The 21,629-nt window shown below is 53.4% G+C and overlaps 1 protein-coding gene across 1 annotated transcript; it reads right to left on the bottom strand.

The window, feature by feature from the left end:
- Positions 1-290: 290 nt before the first annotated feature.
- FBLIM1 (filamin binding LIM protein 1) lies at positions 291-21,379 on the bottom strand. Its single transcript, XM_058552976.1, is given in 10 exon segments — positions 291-1,177; positions 4,279-4,396; positions 5,205-5,383; positions 8,068-8,237; positions 9,745-9,862; positions 10,496-10,609; positions 10,611-10,687; positions 16,851-17,120; positions 17,533-17,595; positions 21,320-21,379. Coding segments are annotated over 8 exon segments (1,140 nt in total). The 5' UTR covers positions 17,101-17,120; positions 17,533-17,595; positions 21,320-21,379; the 3' UTR covers positions 291-1,063.
- Between the last annotated feature and the right edge of the window lie 250 nt (positions 21,380-21,629).

The raw sequence follows: 21,629 nt of genomic DNA, 5'->3' as shown, positions 1-21,629 counted from the left end.
TACTTGGAACCTGGGGCATCCTCCCGGGAGCGGGTGGTACGTCAGGCCAACCCCAGGGAGGAAAGCGTATTTTAATTTATTCATGCCCTACAAAATGCCTTAGAAGTTACAAAGCAACAAAAGTGATTTTCCTTAAAAGGGAAGACGAATCTTCTAGGTGTGGCCTTGAGGAGGCAGTGGTCACAGGGCAGTGGGGGCTGAAGGGCCCGAGTGGGACTTGGGGGATAACCAGGGAGGCCGAAGGGACACCCTGGGGGAGTCTTGGCACTGTCCTGGAGGAGTGCCGTGTGTGGGGGGTGGGGTGTGTGTGCACGGCCCCAAACACTCAGAGCTCCTGCACCCTGTTCCCCAGCATACAACAGGCGCTTAATCAAGGTCTACTGAATCACTGTTGCACACAGGAGGCGGCGCCAGAAGGCGGGGGGAGGTTCCCAGGTGGGAAGTCCATGGCTGTGCCACCAATAGGTCACATTCTTGTACATTTATGAACAAACGGGAGACATTTCCTAAGATTCCTCCCCCACTAAAAAATATCCAAAGAATGTTTCCCATCATTTAAACCTCAAAATTTTAAAAAGGACTTTTTAAGGGACCTTGGAGTTTCACTCCAACAGCTCAGTCCTGCAAGCAAGAGCTGGTCTCAGCACCCCCTACCAGCCACCTAAAGTGTCACTTCAAAGGACACAGGGTGCCATCTGGAGACTCGCCCCAACTCACCCCTAGAAATGGGGTCAAGGCCAGCGCTCAAGAGGGGCCAGAGCCTCGGAGATGGGAACTATGGCATGATGCTCACGGTATGGAAGCCTTCCAGAGCCCAGAGGGTAGAAGGAGCAGTTGAAAGTTTGAGCGGTACTATGTGACAGCCCCCCACCTCTTAGCTCAGGGGAGGGGTGGCTCAGCCCCTGTGTCCCAGACATGATGGGCAGAGCTGCAGGCTGGTCTCTGTTGTGGCTTGGAAGGAGAGTGTGAAAGAGCAGGTCAGGAAGGGAAACCGAGTCAGGGAAGCACCCCCGCCCGACTGGGGCTAGTGGGTGGCTCAGGCCCCAAGGCAGGGCGGGTGCTCTCAGCAGCACCCTGCAGCACTCCGCTTCACATGGCAAGGCTTGCAGAAGAGACGGTCATTCAGCGGGTAGCAGCCTTGGTCTGTGGGCTCCACAGACAGGAGGATCCTGCAGTCCTGCAGGAAACAAGGCACGTGTGGGTGGACCCCAGGCCTGAGCGCCGCAGCCCAGGGCCCACACGGGGTGGGGACTCACCCAGCATTTGCTGATGAGATGAACTAAATTAGCTGAGGGAGAACTGAGGACGCCAGGAGAAGACGGGGCCCTTTGGTGGGAGAAGTCCCCTGAGGGATCACGGAAAGTGCTAGAAGCAGCCCTTTAGAATATAAGCTCTGTGAGGCAGGAACCCCATTTCCTGCTAGATCCTGCTAAAAGTACTGTGACCTTTCCACCTAGAACAGAGCCTGGTGCACTGCAGGCACGAGATAAATATCTGCTGAGTGAGCGACTGAATCTATCCAGTCTCTTCATTTCAGTGGGGACACTGAGGTCCGGGGAGGGGTGGGGCCTGCCCCAGGCCACACATCTGGTTCCAGAGCTGGGACAGGACCAGGTCTCCAGGCTCAGAGCCCAGGGGTTGTCTTGTTGCTCCACTGGCTACACAGCTTCAACAGTGATGCAAACTTAATCTTTCCAATTTTTCAAACCACCAAAGGATTTCAGAATGAGGAGGACGGGGTTCAGGGCCCAAACTCCGGCAACTTCACTATTCTGCCGCAGGCCCACACCTCCTCTGGGCCTCACCTGGGCACACGCTGGGGAGTAGTAATGGGAACAATTAATGTCCAGAGACCCGGTTCAGGGCACTGCTGGTATCCTCTGGAAGCTGCAGTGATCAGAGCAGAGGGGCTGGTCCCCACAGCGATAACTGTGCGGTCCCTCCCGGGTGCCATCCTGACCCAGCACGCCCAGCCAGGGAGGGCACCCTCGTGTGTCCCTTCCCTGCAACTGCACCTCGAGTCTCCAGTGGATTCTGGGCTATTGGATGCCAGGATCCGCACTGTTCCTAACGGCCACTTGGGCGTTCTCTGAGAGCATCAAGTGCAGAACCTCAAGTTCCAAAGGGGCACATGTGACCTCTCCTAAATTAGAATCAAGTGAGGAAACACCTCCACAACGACCAAGTCACACAGTCTGCAAAGAAGCTGTGTGGCGGGAGGCAGAAAGCTGGCTAGACCCGGCCCACACAAGCAAGGGTTGGAGCCACTTTTCTCAGCCTGTTTCCTCATCTTAACTGGAGACAATACATCCTATCTCGCAAGATCATCATTACGATTACATACTGCGATGTATATGAAAGCATTTTATAAATTAAAAAATACTGCCCAGGTATAAAAGTACTGTGACCTTTCTAACAATGGTAATAAATAACATGAACCACAAAGCAGGAATGATGAGAGGAGTGTGGACGGTGCCTTGACCCATTTCGCTTCCTAGAGAGTAGCATCCCAAATCTGCTCCAGGCTGCTGCAGTTCAAGCCTTACTGTCAGAAATGTAAAGCTAGGGTCCAAACTCTGACTGTCCGCAGCCCTCCCTGCAGCCTGGGTGACGCTCACAGGAGCCTTCGCCAAGCTGACCAAGGTCAAGCAGGGACGGTTTATTTGCTCACTAGCCAGGCTCAGGGAAAAGCTAATCGCCACTGGACCTTACGAGGGCAATCGTGGAGATAACAGCACTTGAATTTCATCATTGTTCTTTCAAGCTGCGTTATCAGCCAGACCTTGAACTAAAACCAAGAAAGACATCATTATGAAACAATTTGTCACCTTCTCTACCAAGCTCCCCTGTTAACCCTCAGTGAAAATGGCCTCTCGGTTCCATGTATCTGTTTGATAAATGTTCAGAATTACCCGCTGGCTGATTAAGAGATTTGCTCTGGGATGCCCCACTTAGGTGACAGCTATAAAAGTTGCTACCTTTGTCTCCATCACCAGAGAAGACAGAAACATCACTGACATGGGGTGACAGGGGAAGAGGTAGGGGAGGACTTTTGGAGCCTCCTCAACAGGACTGACTATGTAATTTGCAGGGTCCAGTGCAAAATGAAAATGCAGAGTCCCTTGTTCAAAAATTAAGAATTTCAAGACGGTGACACAGAACTGCAAAGCAAGCATAAGACCTTTCTGAGTGCGGGGTCCTGTGTGACTCCCTGGGCATTTCTTGCTGGGACTACTGCAACAGCTTCTAACCAGCCTCCCCCTCTCAGCCTCACCCCTCCCTGCAGCCTGAGGTCCAGACTCCTTAGCCTGGTACATGGGGCCCTCTCCTTTTCTCTGGCCTCACTGCTACCACACCCTCCCGTACTCTACACTCCAGACACACTTTCCACTAGAAACTTCCACTTTTTCTGATTCTTCAGGCTTGCTCATGTCACAGTGGGTCTTCATAGACCCCTCCCTCTTTCTGGACTTCCTTTCCCCTCTCTGAATATCTGGCAAGCTCCTACTCATCCTGCAAAACCCAGGTTAAGCATCACCTCCTCTATAAGAGTAGCTTTGATTCCACCACCCTGGTTAGACTTGATCACTGCCTTTTTTGTCCCAAAGCTGGTTTATACATGCTTTTTCCCAGCACCAGAAAGGACATCTGTGGTGCAGGTCTGCCCAGTATTCCTTTCTTCCTTTGTATTGTTGAATCAACCTTTCTCTGTTTCATATGGCTCTGCCTCCCTGGTCCCAGGGATTGTCAATCATAGCCCCTGGCCAGTGATTGGTTCAGAATGGGTATGTTACCCAAGCTGGGCCAATCAGAGGCCTTCTTGGGACTGTATGGGATCCCTGGATGGTGTTTCTAAGTTGGAAGGATGTAAACCTGAGCCAGCCATGCCCATGCACCATCTCCCCCTCCTGACAGAGGAAGCCAGCCCACAGGAAGAGGAAATGAAGCAAACACACAAAAAAGGCAGAGAAGCCCCGATGACATCATTTGATATCATCAATGACATCACCACGAGGCTTCTCGTCATTCCCTTTCATGCGGAAAGCAGGCTGGGTTTGGTTTCTATCACTAACTCAAAGAGTTCTTATTAATAGCCTATATTTGTAACTATTTCCATTCTTATTTGTTTCTGCTATTGGACAGTGAGCAACTAGAGAGCAGAGTCCCCACTGTGACTGTCCCGGCCCAGGGCCTGGCACGCGGCAGGCTCCCAACAGGGCTCGTGTGGTGACGAAGAGGACCGACAGCGCGTTGTGAAATCATCGCTGCTCCACTCACCTCACACCTGTAGCAATTTTCATGGAAGTTTCTTCCCATGCACTCGATTTTGAAGGCATCCTTCCCATCCCGGGGGATGATGGGATTCTCACAGATGCTGCACACAGGGGCGAATTTCCTAGAGGGAAAGGAACGGAGGCGTTCACACCGATGCCCGCAGAAATTAGCTGTTAGAGCTCGGGCTGGCTCTAGTTCACCTCCCAGAGCTATTTCAGACCCATTGCTATGTGACTGCACCTGGAGCTACAACCACAAATGCCTCTTTCTTCCTGGCAGGAGCGGATGGAGAGACCGGTGTAATTAGGCCCAGCTTCCCAGGGTATAATTAGCTCGAGGCAAGGAAGTGACTGGGGAATGTCAGAATTTGAGAAGGCAGAGAAATCTCACGTGTTCAGTGGGGCTGGGACCCGTTTCATTTGTACAGGTCACTGGTTTTGCTGCTTCTTTCCTTTCTTTTTTAACAAACATATCTATCTTTCCCCTTGGGCAGTGAGCAACTCGAGGACAGGCCCTGAGCGTCACGGATATCCCTGTCACTACTGCTTCCTACAGCTCTGTGGTCTGGGGGTTGAGAGCGAAACCCTGAAGTCAGGTCGATGGGGCTTTGACTTGCAGCTAGCATATTTACCAGTCGGGAGACTTCGGCTACTTATCTGTTGCAGGCCTCCACATTTGCTAAAATAGAAGCCTTCCTAGTGCCTGCCTGACAGGATAGTTTTGAGGATGCAGGTGCTCAAAAAGCGTTAGCTGCGAGCAGGTGCATGGTCGAATCTAGGGTGTGCGGGACCGGAAGACCCGGTGTCTGCGCGCATAGAGACCGCAGGAAAGCTCCGACCCAGCCCCTAGCACTCAGGCTCGGCTCCTCCGTCTGCCCGAGTCCCACCCCCACCTCCCTGCCCCACCCAGTGCATGGACCCCTCTCGTACCTATAAAAGTCATCCAGGCAGTACACCTCATTCTGGCTGTCCAGGGCAAAGCTCTCGTCCCCTATGCACCGGGCGCAGGTCACACATGTGAAGCAGCTGGGGTGGAAGGCCCGGTCCAGGGCCCTGATGATGTACTCCCGGACCACCTCGCCACACTTGCCACACTTCTCCAGGGTGTCCTGGGACAGAGGGCCATTGCCTCAGAGCCATTCCACAGGTATGCCCATTCCAAGCCACAAGGGGCATTTGACTGGCTACCCACAGGGGCCCGGAAGGCCAGGGGTACAGGAGAGGGGCTCAACATTCACGCAGTTGGCCTGTAACTATTACCCCAAAACCTCCACACTGCTTAAAAATGGATCAAGTTTGGCACTGTATCCTTGGCTTACAGTGAGGAATCCTGCCATGAAGCTATTATTGCATATTTTGTTCCTAGGTAATGCTTGAGGCCAGGGTCCACTAGGGCCCATAGGAGAAATTTCTCTTAAACTTCAGAGTCAGGAAAAGGAATTCCCAGAGGAATTGGTGTGCTTTTTATCTTACGGACAATAAACGTGGAAACTCCTTCCCTTTTCCGTTTGTCTCCTTGGAAGCTCAGAGTCAAATTCCATGCTCCACTTTTAGGAACAACTGTAGGAGTCTTTCATTCATATATTTTTGGGTACTAAGTTTCCCTCTGGTCTCACCTCACTTTCTTTTTTTTTTTTTTTTAAGATTTTATTTATTTATTTTTTCCCCCAAAGCCCCAGTAGATAGTCGTATGTCATAGCTGCACATCCTTCTAGTTGCTGTATGTGGGACTCAGCCTCAGGATGGACGGAGAAGTGGTGCCTCGGTGCGCGCCCGGGATCCGCACCCCGGGCCGCCAGCATCGGAGCGCGCGCACTTAACCACCAAGCCACGGGGCCGGCCCTCACCTCACTTTCAACTTTGATTTTCATCTATTCTGATTTCTTTATCTATTTATTTAATTTAATTTAATTAATTTATTTTTGGTGAGGAAGATTGGCCCTGAGCTAACATCTGTTGCCAATCTTCCTCTTTTTGCTTGAGGAAGATGGTCCCTGAGCTAACATCCGTGCCAATCTTTCTCCATTTTGTATATGGGATGCCGCCACAGCATGGTTTGATGAGCAGTGTGTAGGTCCGCGCCCAGGATCTGAACCCATGAACCCCAGGCAAAGCAGAGCACATGAACTTAACCACTAAAGCACTGGGCTGGCCCCTATCTATTTATTTTACATCTCATAGTACTATATTCATTCTTTTTTAAAAATTTTATTTTATTCTGTTAATAACACTTAACATGGGATCCACTCTCCTAACAGATATTTAAGTGTACAACCTTATTGTTGACTATAGGTATATGTGCATTCTTATAAGCTGCTTCAAATCTCTTCTGGAATGAGGATTAGAGAGAGGGAGGGAGGGAGGGATGTTACTGAGGCCGAGTAAAAGGCCTCCTGCTCACCCCTCCACCTTTCCTCCTAGACGTGTCTCCTCCCAGTCCTGACTGTGTTTCTGTTCATTTTAACCTGATTTCATCTGACAGATATGTTGGGGGGGGCAGCATTTCCCCCTCACTCCCCATCCTGGGGGCTGCCCTTCTCTCCCCAGCACGCTGCTCAAGTCCCTCCCGGCTGCTTCCAGCTGGAAGCCACCCTCACCCCCACTTCCCCTCAGTGCCTCCCCACTGTCTGGCTCCAAGCGGAGGGAAGAAAGGAAGGCACCGTCACGGTGACGGAGTCAGAGGGACAGGGTGGGACGGCCTGGCTTCTTGCTCCTCCCACAGTGCCTCGCTGCCTCTGATCAGATCGTTCTGATTTCTCTAGATAGTCCCAACTCCAATATTCTAACTCCTCAAATCAGTAGTTTTCAGACTTCAATATGTATCAGAATCACCTGAGACTTGTTAAAATGCAGACTGCCAGGTGCTACCAATTCACGAGGACAAGGTGCGGCCCACACACACCCAGGTGATGCATCTGTGGGTGGTAACCATGCTGAAAAAGGCCACCACACAGCATCGGAGAGTCAGCAATTCTAATACCTCAGCATCCACACTCACTCTCCCAGACTGCATCTGGTACCCAGAGGTGACACAGACGCCCCATTAGACCATGCATACGCACCTCGTGGCTCCAGGTGAGAGAGTGGCAAGACCCAGGAGGCTCCAGAAGCAGAAGGGCCAGGGGGAACCCCAGCTCCAGCCTCTGGAGTGTGACCTTGTGTGATAGGCTGGGTGATGTCCCTAAGATACCCAGGTCCTAAACTCTGGAACCTGTGACCACCTCCAATGGCAAAAGAGACTTTGCAGATGGGGTTGAGTTAAGGATCTTGAGATGAGAGATTGTCCTGGATTATCTGAGTGGGCCCTAAATGTCATCACAAGTGCCCTCATAAGAGGGAGGCAGAGGGGGATGTGACACAGAGGGAAATATGACACTGAGGCAGGATGCTACACTGCTGACTTGGAAGATGGACAAAGGAACCAAGGAATGCAAGGAATGCAGCTCTAGAAGGTGCAAAAGGCAAGGAAATGGATTCCCCACTAGAGCCTCTGAAGAGAGAGCACACTTGACTTTAGTGAAACTGATTTTGGACTTCCAACCTCCAGAACTGTAAGAGAATAAATGTGCATTGTTTTAAGCCACCAAGTTTGTGGTAATTTGTTACAGCAGCCATGGGAAACTAATACTGTACACCTTGGCTGAGCTCCTTCATCTTGAGCCCCAGCTTCCTCATCCGTGAAATGGGTCAATAGTGCCTACCTCCCAGGATTGTTGTGGGACATGAAATAATATAACGTCTTCTGAGTGCCCAGCTCAGTGCCTGGCACCCGGAGGCCTGCCGCGGGGGTTACCTGGTAGCAGGGCTCGCAGAGGGGCCGCCCATCCTTCTGGTAGAAGCTCTGCCCGGCCAGCTGGCGGCGGCAGGTGCGGCACGTGAAGCACTGGGCGTGGTACTGCCTCTTCATGGCTTCCACGGCCAGCTCTCGGGGGGACACAGTCTTGTGGCAGAAAGCACAGACATCTGGGGTGGAGGAGACACAGGCCGTGACCCGCCCAGCCTGGAGTACCGTACCCAGTCACCACCCAGAACACGCCCAGAGTTGTGAGTGTGGCCTCATCTCATGAGAAGGGTCAGAGGAGCATGAAGAAGGAATGTGAACGGCCTTTGAAAAGCTAAAATCGGGAGACGCTGTGTCAGGACAACTGGGCTGCCACCTGTAAAAAATTCAAAGAGGGGCTTCATCGGCACACCTTACACCCAGATCATTCCAATGTCTGAAAGGCCTAAATATGAAAAATGAAACCATCAGAACACTAGAAGAAACCAGAGAATTATTTCATACCCTTGGAGTAGAGAAGGCCTTTCAGGACGTGGCAAGCATTTAATAGCTGTTTATTAAATCAGTAACCCACGGCGCTGGAGAGGCTGTGGGCAAACGGGCTCTCAGACACTGCTGGTGGGAGTGGAGATCGGGACGAGCAAGAGGGGCAATTTGGCAAAAATATCAAAGTTACAAATGCACCTACCCTTGGGCCACGGTACTTCCTCTTCTAGAAATTTATCTCACAAACTTGACATAGGCACAATGAGCTATGTGCAAGGCGATTCATCTCAGCATTATTTGCTACAGCAAGAAACTACCTAAGTACTTGTCCATGGGAGACTGGCTAAATGCATATGGTAGGGCCCCACTAAGGAATACTACGCAGCTGTGAAAGAGATAAGTAGCCACTTTATGATCTGACATGGAAGGAGCTCTAAGATGTACGAGGGAGAGAAAGCAAAGTGCAGAACTGTACAGACTGTGTCACTATTTGTGGGAAAATGGAGGGGGTAGTGGACACATTTGTATTTTTTTTTTTTTTTTGGTGAGGAAGATCAGCCCTGTGCTAACATTTGCCAATCCTCCTCTTTTGCTGAGGAAGACTGGCCCTGGGCTAACATCCGTGCCCATCTTCCTCCACTTTATATGGGACGCTGCCACAGCATGGCCTGACAAGCAGTGCATCGGTGCGCGCCCGGGATCCGAACCCGGGCAGCCAGCAGTGGAGCGTGCACACTTAACCACTATGCCACAGGGCCGGCCCCTGTATTTGTTTGATATGCATAAAATATCTCTGGAAGGACATGGAAGACAATGACAACAGAGGCTGTCTATCTGGCAGGAAACTGGGTGATACAGGGATGGGGCAGAGGGGAGACTTTTCACTATGTACCGTTTTATGTACTGTATTCAAAAAATTAAAGAGAGAAAAAAATTCAAGGGATTTTTGCTATCATAGCAAATTTTGCTGATCAATGTGTAAATGGATTTCAGTTATAGTTACAGTTATAATAACTTATATAAAGGCAAAAGGGGTAAGGCAATAAAAATAAAGTTGATGTAAACCATCAGGCCCATCACTGTACCATGAGCTGGGGTGGACACACGTGGTCCCTGCTCTCTTAGTTCCCACCTGGTAGCCCATGCTACCCCCCGAGCGCCCCTGGGGACCCTGCCAGAATCCTTCCAGCCCTGTCCCCATACCTGTTGATGCCTCTCTCTCGGGGAAGCCAGCAGCCTCTTCAGGGGGAGGCGGCAGCTCGTCCTCTGCTGGCCTGAGATGATTGAGCCGAGGCTGGAGAGGAGGCCCCTCCGCCAGGGACTGTGGGGACAAGGTGGGGTAGGAGAGGTGTCATCCAGTGGGGACCCCACACAGCCCTCTCAGCTCTGCTCCTCATCTGGTGGCACCAGGCGCAATCAGCCCCATTGTACAGAGTAGGAAACCAAGGCCCGGAGAATCAAGTGACCTATCTGAAGTCACTCAGCAGAAAAGTTACAGTGACAGCTGGAGCCCAGGTCTCCCAGCTCGTTGCCCTGGGTTCCTTCAACCAATCAAAGCTACTTACTTCTACTTCTAAGGAACCTCCTGGAATCAGGTTTTCCCTTAGCCTGGAACCCCCCCCCACCCCGATTTCTACAATGGCCTCTGTTAAGGGCAGAGGATGAAAAATGAGTTTCCTACACAGCATAAGGGATTTAGGTTAGACACAAGGAAGTGTCTTCTCAGAGCTGAAGGGGTTGCCTAAGTGGGGAGAGGGTGTGGCACCCCTTTCTCCGGGAACCTTGAGAAACATGACCAATTTTACCGGCCTGAAAGAGCTTTGAAGAAGGATGGCCCTCAAGCAGAAGAATGGACCAAACAACGTCCAGGCTTAAGTCCCTGAAAGGCCCAGAAGGCCCAGACTCCCTCCCCCGGCCCACAGGGCTCCCTCGGGGACCAAGGGGTTGGCATTACCTGTGGTGGGGGCGGAGGTGGGGGCAGGTGCAGCTGCTCTAAGTCCGAAATGAGGGAGGCGCCCATTGGGGCAGGGGGCTCCCCATCAGCAGGAGGCAGGTATGCTGGAGGGGGGCGGTGGCGGAGGTGGGAGGAGGTCCAGGTCGGGGAGTGCGTCTTTGCCATCCAGGGTAGGAGGAGGAAGAGAACGTCCTGCAACCAGAAGGGGACAGAGGGCTGGCCAGAGTCTCTGCAAGTGGACAGAGTGGGTGTCCACTTCTCCGGAAGGCTGTACAGCCTGGTGGCTAAGGGCTCAGGTCCAGGGTCACCCAGACCTGGGTTCCATCTCTGACTCTGCCACTGACTTGCTGTGTGTCCTTAGGCAAAAGACTTAATCTCTCTCTCTCTTTTCTTTTTTTTTTGGTGAGGAAGATTAGCCCTGAGCTAACATCTGTTGCCAATCCTCCTCTTTTTTGCCGAGGAAGACCGGCCCTGGGCTAACACCCGTGCCCATCTTCCTGTACCTTATGCGGGACACCGCCACAGCATGGTTTGATAAGCAGTGCGTCGGTCTGCACCCGGGATCGGAACCAGCGAACCCCGGGCCGCCAAAGCGGAGCATGCGAACCCAACTGCTACACCACTGGGCCAGCCCCGACTTAACTTCTCTTGAGTCTCAGTTGGAAAACGGGTATCAATCGCTTAGGGCTGTTGTGAGGGTTAAATGAGATGATGCAGGTGAGGGCTCGGCACAGTGGATGGCACACTGCACAGGAGCAGAACACAACAGCTGTCAAAACCCCCCATAACAGCCCTCCCTTACCTGGGAGCTAGCAGGCCTTTGTTGAAATAAGAGCAAAACCAACCCCTAAGACTGTGGTTCTCAAAAGTGTGGCTTCTGGACCAGCAGCAACAGCACCTGGGAGGGTGTTAGAAATGCAACTCCTGGGCCTGCCCCAGACCCACAGAGTCAGAATCTTGGTGGGGGGAGCCCAGGCCTGTGGAGCTTGCTGCCACTCAAGTGTGGGAACCACCCCCTAGTTAAATAATAGAGGCAGGTGATGACTATTGCGTGTTGAAAGTATTAGGTTGATGGAGAACTTTCCAAAGCAGGGGATAGGCTGCCCCCAGCTGAACCCACTGACTAACCTCAGCAGATACCCGAGGTCTTCTGACTCACGTCGTGCTATAGGAAGGTATGGGCACCCCCTCAAAAATGTTCTTACCAAAAAAACCCCAAAACATAAACAGAAAACAAACTCAATTTAAACAGGTCTCTTGAGTTAACTTCCATTTATAATAAATGTGGAAAATAGAGAGGCAAGTGGAGTGAGACCTCAAGGAACAAGGAGACAGAGCACATAGGACATTCTACAGAAACTGACCCTATGGCTGCAACAAGGCAATGGGATGCAAGAGAAAAAAAGAGGGCACTTCCCGGAATTAAGAGACTTTAGAGGGGCCGGCCCCGTGGCGTAGTGGTTCGCTGCTGGTGGCCCGGGGTTCAGATCCCGGGTGCGCACCCATGCACCTCTTGTCAGGCCATGCTGTGGCGGCGTCCCATATAAAGTGGAGGAATATGGGTACAGATGTTAGCTCAGGTCCAGTCTTCCTCAGCAAAAAGAGGACTGGCATGGATGTTAGCTCAAGGCTGATCTTCCTCACAAAAAAAAAAAAAAAAAAGAGAGAGACTTTAGAGAAAAATGACCACTATAACATATGTATCTGTGCTGTCCAGTAAAGTAGCCACCAGCTACATGTGGCGATTGGACACTAGAAAAGTCCACACTGAGATGTGCTGGAAGACTCAGTATGGAAGAAAGAATGTAATATATCTCATTAATAACTTTTTTTGTGTGTGTGAGGAAGATCAGCCCTGAGCTAACATCCATGCCAATCCTCCTCTTTTTGCTGAGGAAGACAGGCTCTGAGCTAACATCTATTGCCGATCCTCCTCCTTTTTTCCCTTTTTTCTCCCCAAAGCCCCAGTAGATAGTTGTATGTCATAGTTGCACATCCTTCTAGTTGCTGTATGTGGGACGCCGCCTCAGCATGGCCTGACAAATGGTGTGTCGGTGCGCGCCTGGGATCCGAACCCGGGCCGCCAGTAGCGGAGTTCACGCACTTAACTGCTGAGCCACAGGGCTGGCCCCTCACTAATAACTTTCATAATGATCACATGCTGAGATGATGATAATTTTTATCTATTGGGTTGCATAATATACATTATTAAAATATCACTTATTTCTTTTTACTTTTTTCAATGTGGATGCTAGAAAAGTTTAAATTACATATGAGGCTTGCATTTCTGACTCGCATTATATTTCTTTTTTTGTGTGTGTGTGTGTGAGGAAGATCAGCCCTGAACTAACATCCATGCTAATCCTCCTCTTTTTGCTGAGGAAGACCGGCTCTGAGCTAACATCTATTGCCAATCCTCATCCTTTCTTTTTTCCCCAAAGCCCCAGTGGATAGTTGTATGTCATAGTTGCACATCCTTCTAGTTGCTGTATGTGGGACGCGGCCTCAGCATGGCCGGAGAAGCGGTGCGTCGGTGCGCGCCCGGGATCCGAACCCGGGCCGCCAGTAGTGGAGCGCACACACTTAACCGCTAAGCCACGGGGCCGGCCCCTCGCATTATATTTCTATTGGACAGTGCTGTTATAGACTTTATTTGGATCCTGACTCAAAAGACTAATCATCTCATTTAATTCTCCTCATTTTGAGGAAAAGCTAAATATTCCACTGAATGATATAGCTCAAAAGACAAGACATAACGTAAACCATTCATTCCACTACAATCCAACAGTTAAAAGGCATTTTTATGACAATTCAAGGAAAATTAATTATGGACAGACTATTAGATAATCAAAAGGCATTCTTGTTGATTCTGTTAGGCGTTGTTTGGCGTTGTGGTTACGTAAGAAAATGGCCATATTTAGAGATGCACCCTGAAGAACGTGGGGCTGAAATGACCTGCTGACTGGGGTTTCCTTTAAAAGACTTCACAAGAGAAAAAAGAAAGAAAGAACGGAATAGATGAAACAAATGTGGAAAAATCTTAATTGTTGACAGTAGATGTGGGGTACACAGGGTTCCTTGTACTGTTCTCTCTACTTCTGTGTATGTTTGAAAGTTTCATTAAGGAAAAAAAAAACCCAACAGCAAACAAACATTCACACACAAGAAAAACACACCGGCACAAAATCATCTTCATCATTGGCACAGCTTAACTCCTACTCTTGAAAGCGGAGGTCGACAGAGGAGGAGGGCACAGGAGTGGTCTCGAGGTGAGTGGCCCTCGATCCCATCCTATCTGCTAGTCGGTGTGCTCCTGGGGGGGGGTGCTTGTCACCCAGCTCCTGCCTCAGCCCCACACTCTCCTCTATCCAGGTGTAACTCCTACCCCTCCAGGCTGTCCCCATGAGGGGCTGCCCAGCTCCCCTGGTGGAGGCGACGGGGGGTCAGGAGAGCAGCTGTAGAGCGGGGCTGTGCACATGCCTGGGAAAATCCTCTGTCCACTGCCACCTACAAGGTCAGCGCTATTAATAGTGCCCCCAAGATAAAGGGCATGGAGGCACTTGGCACCTGCTGTCACTGCAGCCAACGTAGGCCACACTCCGGTGAGGTCAGACTGCCCTAGACACCCAAGGAAAGCAGATGGAAAGTGCCCGAGGCCCTGCCCCAAAGCCCTGGGATCTAGTCCCATTCCCTGCTAATTCGCTGCACCTCTCTGGGCTTCAGGTTTCTCATCCATTCGATCAAGATAATGGACCTCTCTCCTTTCTCCCAAGGGCTGAAGGGACTGGACAGATGGGAAAGTTGTTCTAGACCTGTGGGCATGCCACAGAATCATCTCAGGGGAGGCGGGGCTTGTCCAAATGCAGATGGTTGGGCCCCATCCCCACAGCTTCTGATTCCACAGGTTTGGGGTAGGCTCCGAGAATGTGTATTTTTGAAAAGTTCTCGATGAGGCTGATGCTGCTCGTCCAAAGCCACACTTTGAGAACTACTGTTCTGGTCCACAAGTCTCATCTGCTTAAAGCCTTTGGACTAGAACGATCATTATAAAAGTGCGGTCCCCAGACCAGAGCATCAGCATTACCTGGAAATGTGTAAGAAATGCAAATTCTTGGGCCCCACCGCAGACTTGCTGAATCAGAAACGCCAGGGTGGGGCCCAGCCAGCCGTGTTTGAACAAGCCCCCGGTGATGCTGATGCTGCTAAAGTGTGAGAACCAGGCTCTGGGCGACCTGATGTGAGTCAGGAACCAGATCACGGAGAGGCAGCAGGAGCCTGGGCCTCTCCCAGGACCTGCCTGAGGCTCTCGACAATAGGCTGTGACGACTGGGCAGGTCCCGGCCGGGGCAGGAATTCAAGAGAGAGAGGGACTTGAGGCCACAGGGCAGGTACCCACAAAGGGGCCTAGATGAACCTGGATGATTCAGTTCAAGGTGCCAAGAGCAGGAGGAAGGAGAACAGCCTCTTAAAGAGAAGCCAAGAGAAAAACTGACTTACGAGTAACAGAGAGGGGGTGTGGCTGTGAGGATCTAGTCGGGAGTTGGGGAGGAGAGAGGGGACGGTGGGGACGTCGTCCAGGACAAAAGGGCTAAAGAAATGTGGTGGGTTTCTGAGGGGAAAAGCACTTCATGAGGCCTCAGATGACAGCCTGCTGTAGAGATGGCTTTACGCAGCTGGCAGGGCCCCAGGGCCGGCCTTTGTGTTCCGAGGTCAGGCCAGACTTGTGCCCAGGCTGCTCACCTAGAACTTACCTCACTCCAGCAAGGCTGAAGCCCAAGATCCCCGAGCTCTGCTTGTTTGCCAAACTGGCAAGCAAAATGGCCGACCAGCCGCTGTGAGGCCACCCCCTCCTGAGGAAGGTCTGGTTTGTTACCACACTCCCGGGACCTTCCGCCTATCATTCTAATAATCCATGAACGTGTCCAGAAAGTTTGGCATTTTGGCATCTAACTATATTTCCTGGGCTCCCTCTCCTACCCAGAAAGGACATTTTTTTTTCATTGGATCACAGGTCCCCATGTGTGAATTTTGGTCATGACGTACGGAGAAGCAGCTGGAGGGGGCTGTGTTCATGGGAGGTGTGGTTAGGAAGGAAAGATCAGTTTAGGAGGCTGCGTCACAGTGAAGCAGCATGTTACATGAATAGCCTTGTAGTCGCACATGTGTAAGCGTGTGGCCCCTTCTGCTTCCCCTTGCTGACCTCCCGTAACTGGATTTCCTATTGGACTCTAGCTGGTTTCCATGGTGATGAAGGCACAGGGCTGCCCTAGCCTCTTTCTGGGACGGCAGGACACCTGACTACGCACCCAGGGAACTCCTCACCCTTGGGTGGGCTGGCCGCTCACCCTCAGCGTCTCAGTGCCTCCTTGTTCCAGCTGGTGCCCTGTCAGACGATGAGCCACCCCCTGCCTCAGGCCCCTGTGTTGTCATCCTTCCTCACTTCTATCCAGCCCAAGAGCTGAGCCTTTCCAGGGGAGTGGCAGGGAGAGAGGACTGGAAGGCTCTCCATCACCATGGCAACAGGGCTAGCTCAGACCAAGCACAAAGTAAAGGACTATCGTTTACAGAGTCTCCATTCTGTGAAGGATGCATCACATACACAACCAAATGTCCATTTTCCAGAAGAGGAAATCAAGCAAGGAAACAGCTAGCCTAAGATCACACAGCAAGTGAATGGCGGAACCTTTCAGGTCCTTCCACTTCCAAATTCATCCTGCCTCAGGGCCTTTGCACTTGCTGTTCCCACTGCCCTTCAAGCTCCACCCATCCCCTCCCTCCTGTCATTCAGGTCTTAGCTGAGCTGAAATGTCACCTCCTTGGAGAAGCCATCCTGACTACCCATAAAAAATGCATCCCCCTACCTCTTCACTGTTTTATTCCTGTATAGCACTTGTGTCCACCTGACGTTATATTTTATATTTTGATTCCCTGTTTCCCCCACTAGGATGTAAGTTTCATGCAGGCTGAAAACCTTGTCCATCTTTTCACGTCCCCAGTGTCTGGCCCAGCATAATAACAGCAGGTAACACATTTAATACTTTCTACGTGACAGGCGCTGGGCTAAACACTTTACACACGTGTTAACTCATCTAATCCTTACAACAACCCTTTGAGGAAGGTACTATCATTATCTCTATTTTATAGATTAGGGAACTGAGGAACAGAGAGGTTAAGTGGCCTGCCAATGTCACACAGCCAAGAAGTGGCAGAGCCAGGATTCAAACCCAGGCAGGTGGGTTCCAGAGTCTGCCTGGCACATAGTAGGTACCCAATAAATGAATGACCTCAGAGCCTGCCCTTTCCTCCCCACCTCAGTGCTGTCTCTGTCTCCCGCCCAGTGCCCACACTCTCTTACCTCCATTGGAGAGCTGCGGGGGTACAGCTGGCACTGCCGCTGCGGCTCTGCCGGGGGGTGTCCAGGGGCCCGGCCTCACCGCCGAGCCAGCCCCGGGTGTCTTCGTGGGGGCAGGAGATTCCCAGGGGCGGCCAGGCCGAGTCTCACAAACTGCCCGCCTCACTTCCTCAGCTGCAGCCTCATCTCGACGTGGGGGGGCCAGAGTGATAAAGACAGACGAGGCGACCCTCCTCTCAGGCTTTGAGGCCATTGCTTCGGCTCCTGGTGGGCCTGGGGACAGAGTGGGGCTCAGGCTTGAGCCAGGCTCAGGGCACGGGGGGTGCGCTCCACCTGGACACATAGACACCCCCAGAGCGTGGGGCCTCCCTCCTCCCAACAGGACAGGAGCAGCCCCCTCACCGTGCCAGCGCCCCAGCCCAGCCAAAGAAAGGGCTGGGGATGCCCTGCAGGGGAGGGCAGGCGCCCACCAGGTAACATGGCCAGAGGGTGGGACCCAAAAGTCCAGACTGCCCCTCCCCCCAACCTACACACCTGGAGGAGCAAAGGGCAGCCCTGCCCTGCTCGCCTCACAAATGATTCATTTTCCTCCTCTAAGAAGCAAGAGGCAGGAGCAGCTCCTCCAGCTCCCAACCCCAAGCCATCTGACTGCCTGCTGGGCCACACCCCAAGCTTCCTCCCTCACCTGGGATCGATTCTCCTGAGAGAGCTGAAGTCCCCAGAGTCCCCGAGGTTCAGGCCAGCTCCTCTGTGGGAGGGAAACAGCGTGGACCGTCAGAACGTCAGGGCTGGACTCCAGGAGGCAGAGGGGACGGAAGAACAACCATGGCTACCGTTTATGGAGACGCCCTCTGTGCCAGCACGGCCCTGAGCACTTCCCTCCTGCGAACTCATGAATTCCCCGACGCGCTGGGGGATGGGCACTGTTACTGTCCCCATCTCACAGATGAGGAAACCAAGACAAAGACGTGAGCTCACATGTCAGGGTCACACAGCAGCAGACCTGGGATTTGAACCCAGAGTCCACGACCTTGGCCTCTTGGCTCTGCTGCCCTCTCCCAGCCCAGCCCACAAGCCAGCATCCTTTTCTCCACTGTCAGCCCCCGTATCCAATCAAGTCTGGATTCTATTGCTAGAATCTCTCACTCTGTCCCATCTCCAAAATCACAACCCTGGTTCAGGCACAGGGGAGGAGGGCGTGGGTGCCTCGAAGCTCTCCAATCCTGCCTCCTATGCTGTCCCTGGAGTGATCTTTCTAGAGCATAAATCTGACTGTTTCTCTTCTACTCAGAAGCCTACTATGACTCCCTACTACCTTCAAGATAAAGTCCAAATTCCCCTGGCCTCAACCTCTTTTTTGACCTGGACCACTCACCCTTCCTCGACTGTCTTTCTTGCTTACCTGCCTTAGAGTGTCCCCACCTTCTGTTTTTCCTCTCCTGCCTCTTCCAGGGTGAATTTCAGTTTTCCCTTAGAGGCCCAGCTCAAGCATCACCTCCTCCATGAAGCCTCTTCTGAGTCCTGACCCTTGCCCTGGGGCAGTTGTCTGCTTCCACAAGGCGATGACAGCCCATCATGGGACATGCTGGCTCACTGTCACCATGTCTGCCCCCCTAAGCGACCGCGTGTGCCTTCAGCTGTCTGCGATCTTTGTGTGACCCAAGACCAGCTCACAGTAGGCATCAGCTCATGGATCTGGGAGCAGGGCGGCCCCCCGACCAGGGAGAGCCCATTTTCCATCTCTCAGAGGTTCCTGCAGACAGTAGCCTCAGGGTGAAGGCTGCAGGGCCATGGGGCGGGGCCCATGGACCACACTCAGCTCAGGAGTCCTCCCTGGACACCCAGGGCCTGTGCGCAGGGCGAGAAACGTGCCCTTTTTCTATCTCCCTCTCCAGCTGGGCCACCCTGATGTGGCCCCACAGCCCGGCCCACAGGTACACAGGGAGGCCAGTAAATAGAGACCCAGAGAGTGAACCTCAAATAGTGGGGCTGCGTGGGTGGGGGTGAGGCGCTGAGGGGCCCTACAGGTGGACTTGGAGCTCAAGTGGCCACACAGGCCTCCCTCTGTATCACAAAGTCCACTAGCTACTGTGCTCTCTGGGCGACTGAGAGAGAATAATAATAACAGAAACAACAGATGCTCCTAAATTCCTCTTAAATTGGTTTACATATTTGGTTAAAATGTATAGCTCAGTCTGATAAGAAAATATCTGTCCTGAATAGGAAACCAATATATGAAGAAAACTTTAAAAGTTCTTTCCAAGTGCTTCTCTCTTGTTTCTTGTTTTGGAAGTGATGTTTGGAAGTATATATGCTTATATGGGCTGTCAACAGTCTCTGGTTTCATACTTTGTTACCAGTTTAAGAATCTATCATGTAAACGATTTTCCAGGGGCATCTGAGATTGCAATACACGAAAACAACAATAACAAGGCCCTCCCTGGGAAAGCGCTGGCTCCCTGTGTGCCAGGCACCCGGCTTCCTGAGCCTCAAGACCCACTGCATTCTCAACACTCCCCTGAAGCCCCACTTTACAGAGAGGCCATGTGAGGCCCCAGGAGGTCAAGTGACTTTTCCTGGCCATCCGTGGCAGACTCAGAATTCTAACGGAGCACCATCTGACCTGAGGGGTGTCTAAGGGGGTGTCCTTGGACCTGAGACGACGACACACTTTTTCTTCCCTGGATGGCACAGGGGCCCCCAAATTCTGAGGCCTGTTCTTATCCCAGAAAGGCCCAATCCAGACCAATTATCTTGTGGCCAGCGCCTTCTGGGCCGTCCCCAGGGACTGCTGTGGATGCCCCCTCCTCCTCCCTTCCACCCTGCTCTGACCCCCACTCCACCCCAGCCCACCCCTCCGGGAAGTCAGATCTGCCGGTTTCTCGGAAAATGTCCAAGGCAAACGTCCCAGCGCTGAGGCCAGATGTTCACAGCTGGGCAGTCCCCCTCCCCATCCCAACCCGCCCGGTGGTTCCTGCAGGGACTTCAGGCCCCAGGGGAAGGGGCCCAGCTGGGGATTTTCAAAGCCCTGTCAGTCAGGCCCAGACAGGAAAGGAGCCCAGGCTTCCCTCTGGTCCCACTGCCCCCAGGTCACCATGGAGCCGGGAATGTGTGAGAAAGCTCCCTGTGGGGCAGCCTCCCGGGCAGCCTCCCAGCCAGCTGCGCCCAGGGGACCCTCTGCCCCCACCCTTCCTCCTCCAGAGGGCGAATCTGAGATCCAGTTGGGCGAGCGGAGAAAGTGGGAACAAAGGGAAGGAAAGTCACTTCCTGTCAAGAGGAAGGAAGGAGGCCGAGATCCAGCCAGCCACCCACCCGGCCCGGGTTTAGGCTACAGCCCAGGGCAGGGGCCTGGCTGGTCAGAGTGAAGGGCCTCCAGGGGCTCCCAGTAGTGCCCACACCCACTGTCCCCCTTCCTACTCCTTCTAACTCCCTCCAAAAAACTCTGGAACCACCTCTAAGCCGTGTTCTTTAACACTCTGATAAAGTAGTCTACGTTTGCACTGGAAGTTAAACTTTGCTGGAGGTGGGAGAGACTGCGTCCCACCCCTGCTGCAGGGGACCTTGCAGCCTTGGACAGGGGTTCCCTCTCTCTCTCCCTCCCACTCCAGGGAAGCTGAGGAGTAACACAAAGCTGGGTTCACTTCTTTCCTGCTGGGTGACACTGAGCAGGTCACTAAACCTCTCTGGGCCTCAGTTTTTTCATAAAGTAAGAATGAGGTCTGTCCCGAAGGGTGGCTGAGAGGAGAAAAGCAGAGAGAGTGCTCAAGATCTTGGTACCTGGTAGGTTCAAAGAGAAGGCCAGCTGGTTATTCAGCCCCTGAGGGGGAGGAGGAGCCCTGGGGGCTGGGCTCCTGGGAGGTCTGGAAGGACCGGACTTAGCTTCCATCATTATTATGAGCAGGAATCTGGGCGCTGCCCAGCCTTTTCCTGGGGTCCTCAGATCTGGGCTGGAGAAGGACCTACGCCAAGATGCCCCAGGGCGCACACCTTGGGGATCGCCCAGTCCCACACCTTCCCAGCCCCACACGGGATTTGAGGCCCAAAGAGGGGCAGCCCGGGGCCCCTCTTTCCCCTCGCCTGACCCTGGCTGGGTACAGGGGCCCGGAGCTCCGGAAGCCCGGCGCCCTCCCGCGAGCAGCCAAGCAGGGCGGCTGGCCGGGTCGCTGTGGGGCGCCGCCGGGGACTTTAATTCGATCCATGTGCGGGACGCTGTCCTCTTTGTGCGGGAGCTTCCGCCCTGCCCACCCCTTTCCCTGGCGCCCCGCTCGCGGGCAGGGACAGCAGCCCTCTCCCCCATTCCGGGGACAGACGGAGGGACAGCACCCCCTCCCCCTGTCAGGCCCCCTCCAGGAGCGCCAGGCTGGGGTCCCGGCCGGGGGGCGGGGGGCTCCGGCCAAGGGCTGCCCGCGCTGTCACCTGTGTGTAGCCGGGCAGGGATGGAAGGAGGGGACCCCCGCCCCCGCCCCGCTTACCTGGGCCGCCCGCGCCCCGGGCCGCTCCGGTCCGACGCCCGAGCGAGCAGAGCCGGGAGCAGCGCGGCGCCTCCCGCCCCTCCGCCCTCCCCGCCCCTCGGCTCCCTCCGCCCCGCCGCCCCGGCCGCCTTACCATAAAAGGTGACGCTCGGGGAGGGGGCCCGGGATGCCCGCCCGGCGGAGGCGGCCGCTACCTGCCCCCCCACCTGCCTGGCCGCGCCCCGCGCCGCCCCCCCTCCTCCCTTTGTTCCCTCGACCACTCCCCCCTCCCCCTGGGCCCGGCCTGGAGGGTGGGCCGCCTCTCCCGCTG

Source organism: Diceros bicornis, chromosome 13 (assembly GCF_020826845.1).
Source record: "Diceros bicornis minor isolate mBicDic1 chromosome 13, mDicBic1.mat.cur, whole genome shotgun sequence".
Lineage (NCBI taxonomy): Eukaryota > Metazoa > Chordata > Mammalia > Perissodactyla > Rhinocerotidae > Diceros > Diceros bicornis.
Note: the sequence above shows the minus strand (reverse complement) of the source record. Positions and strands in the feature narration are given on the sequence as shown.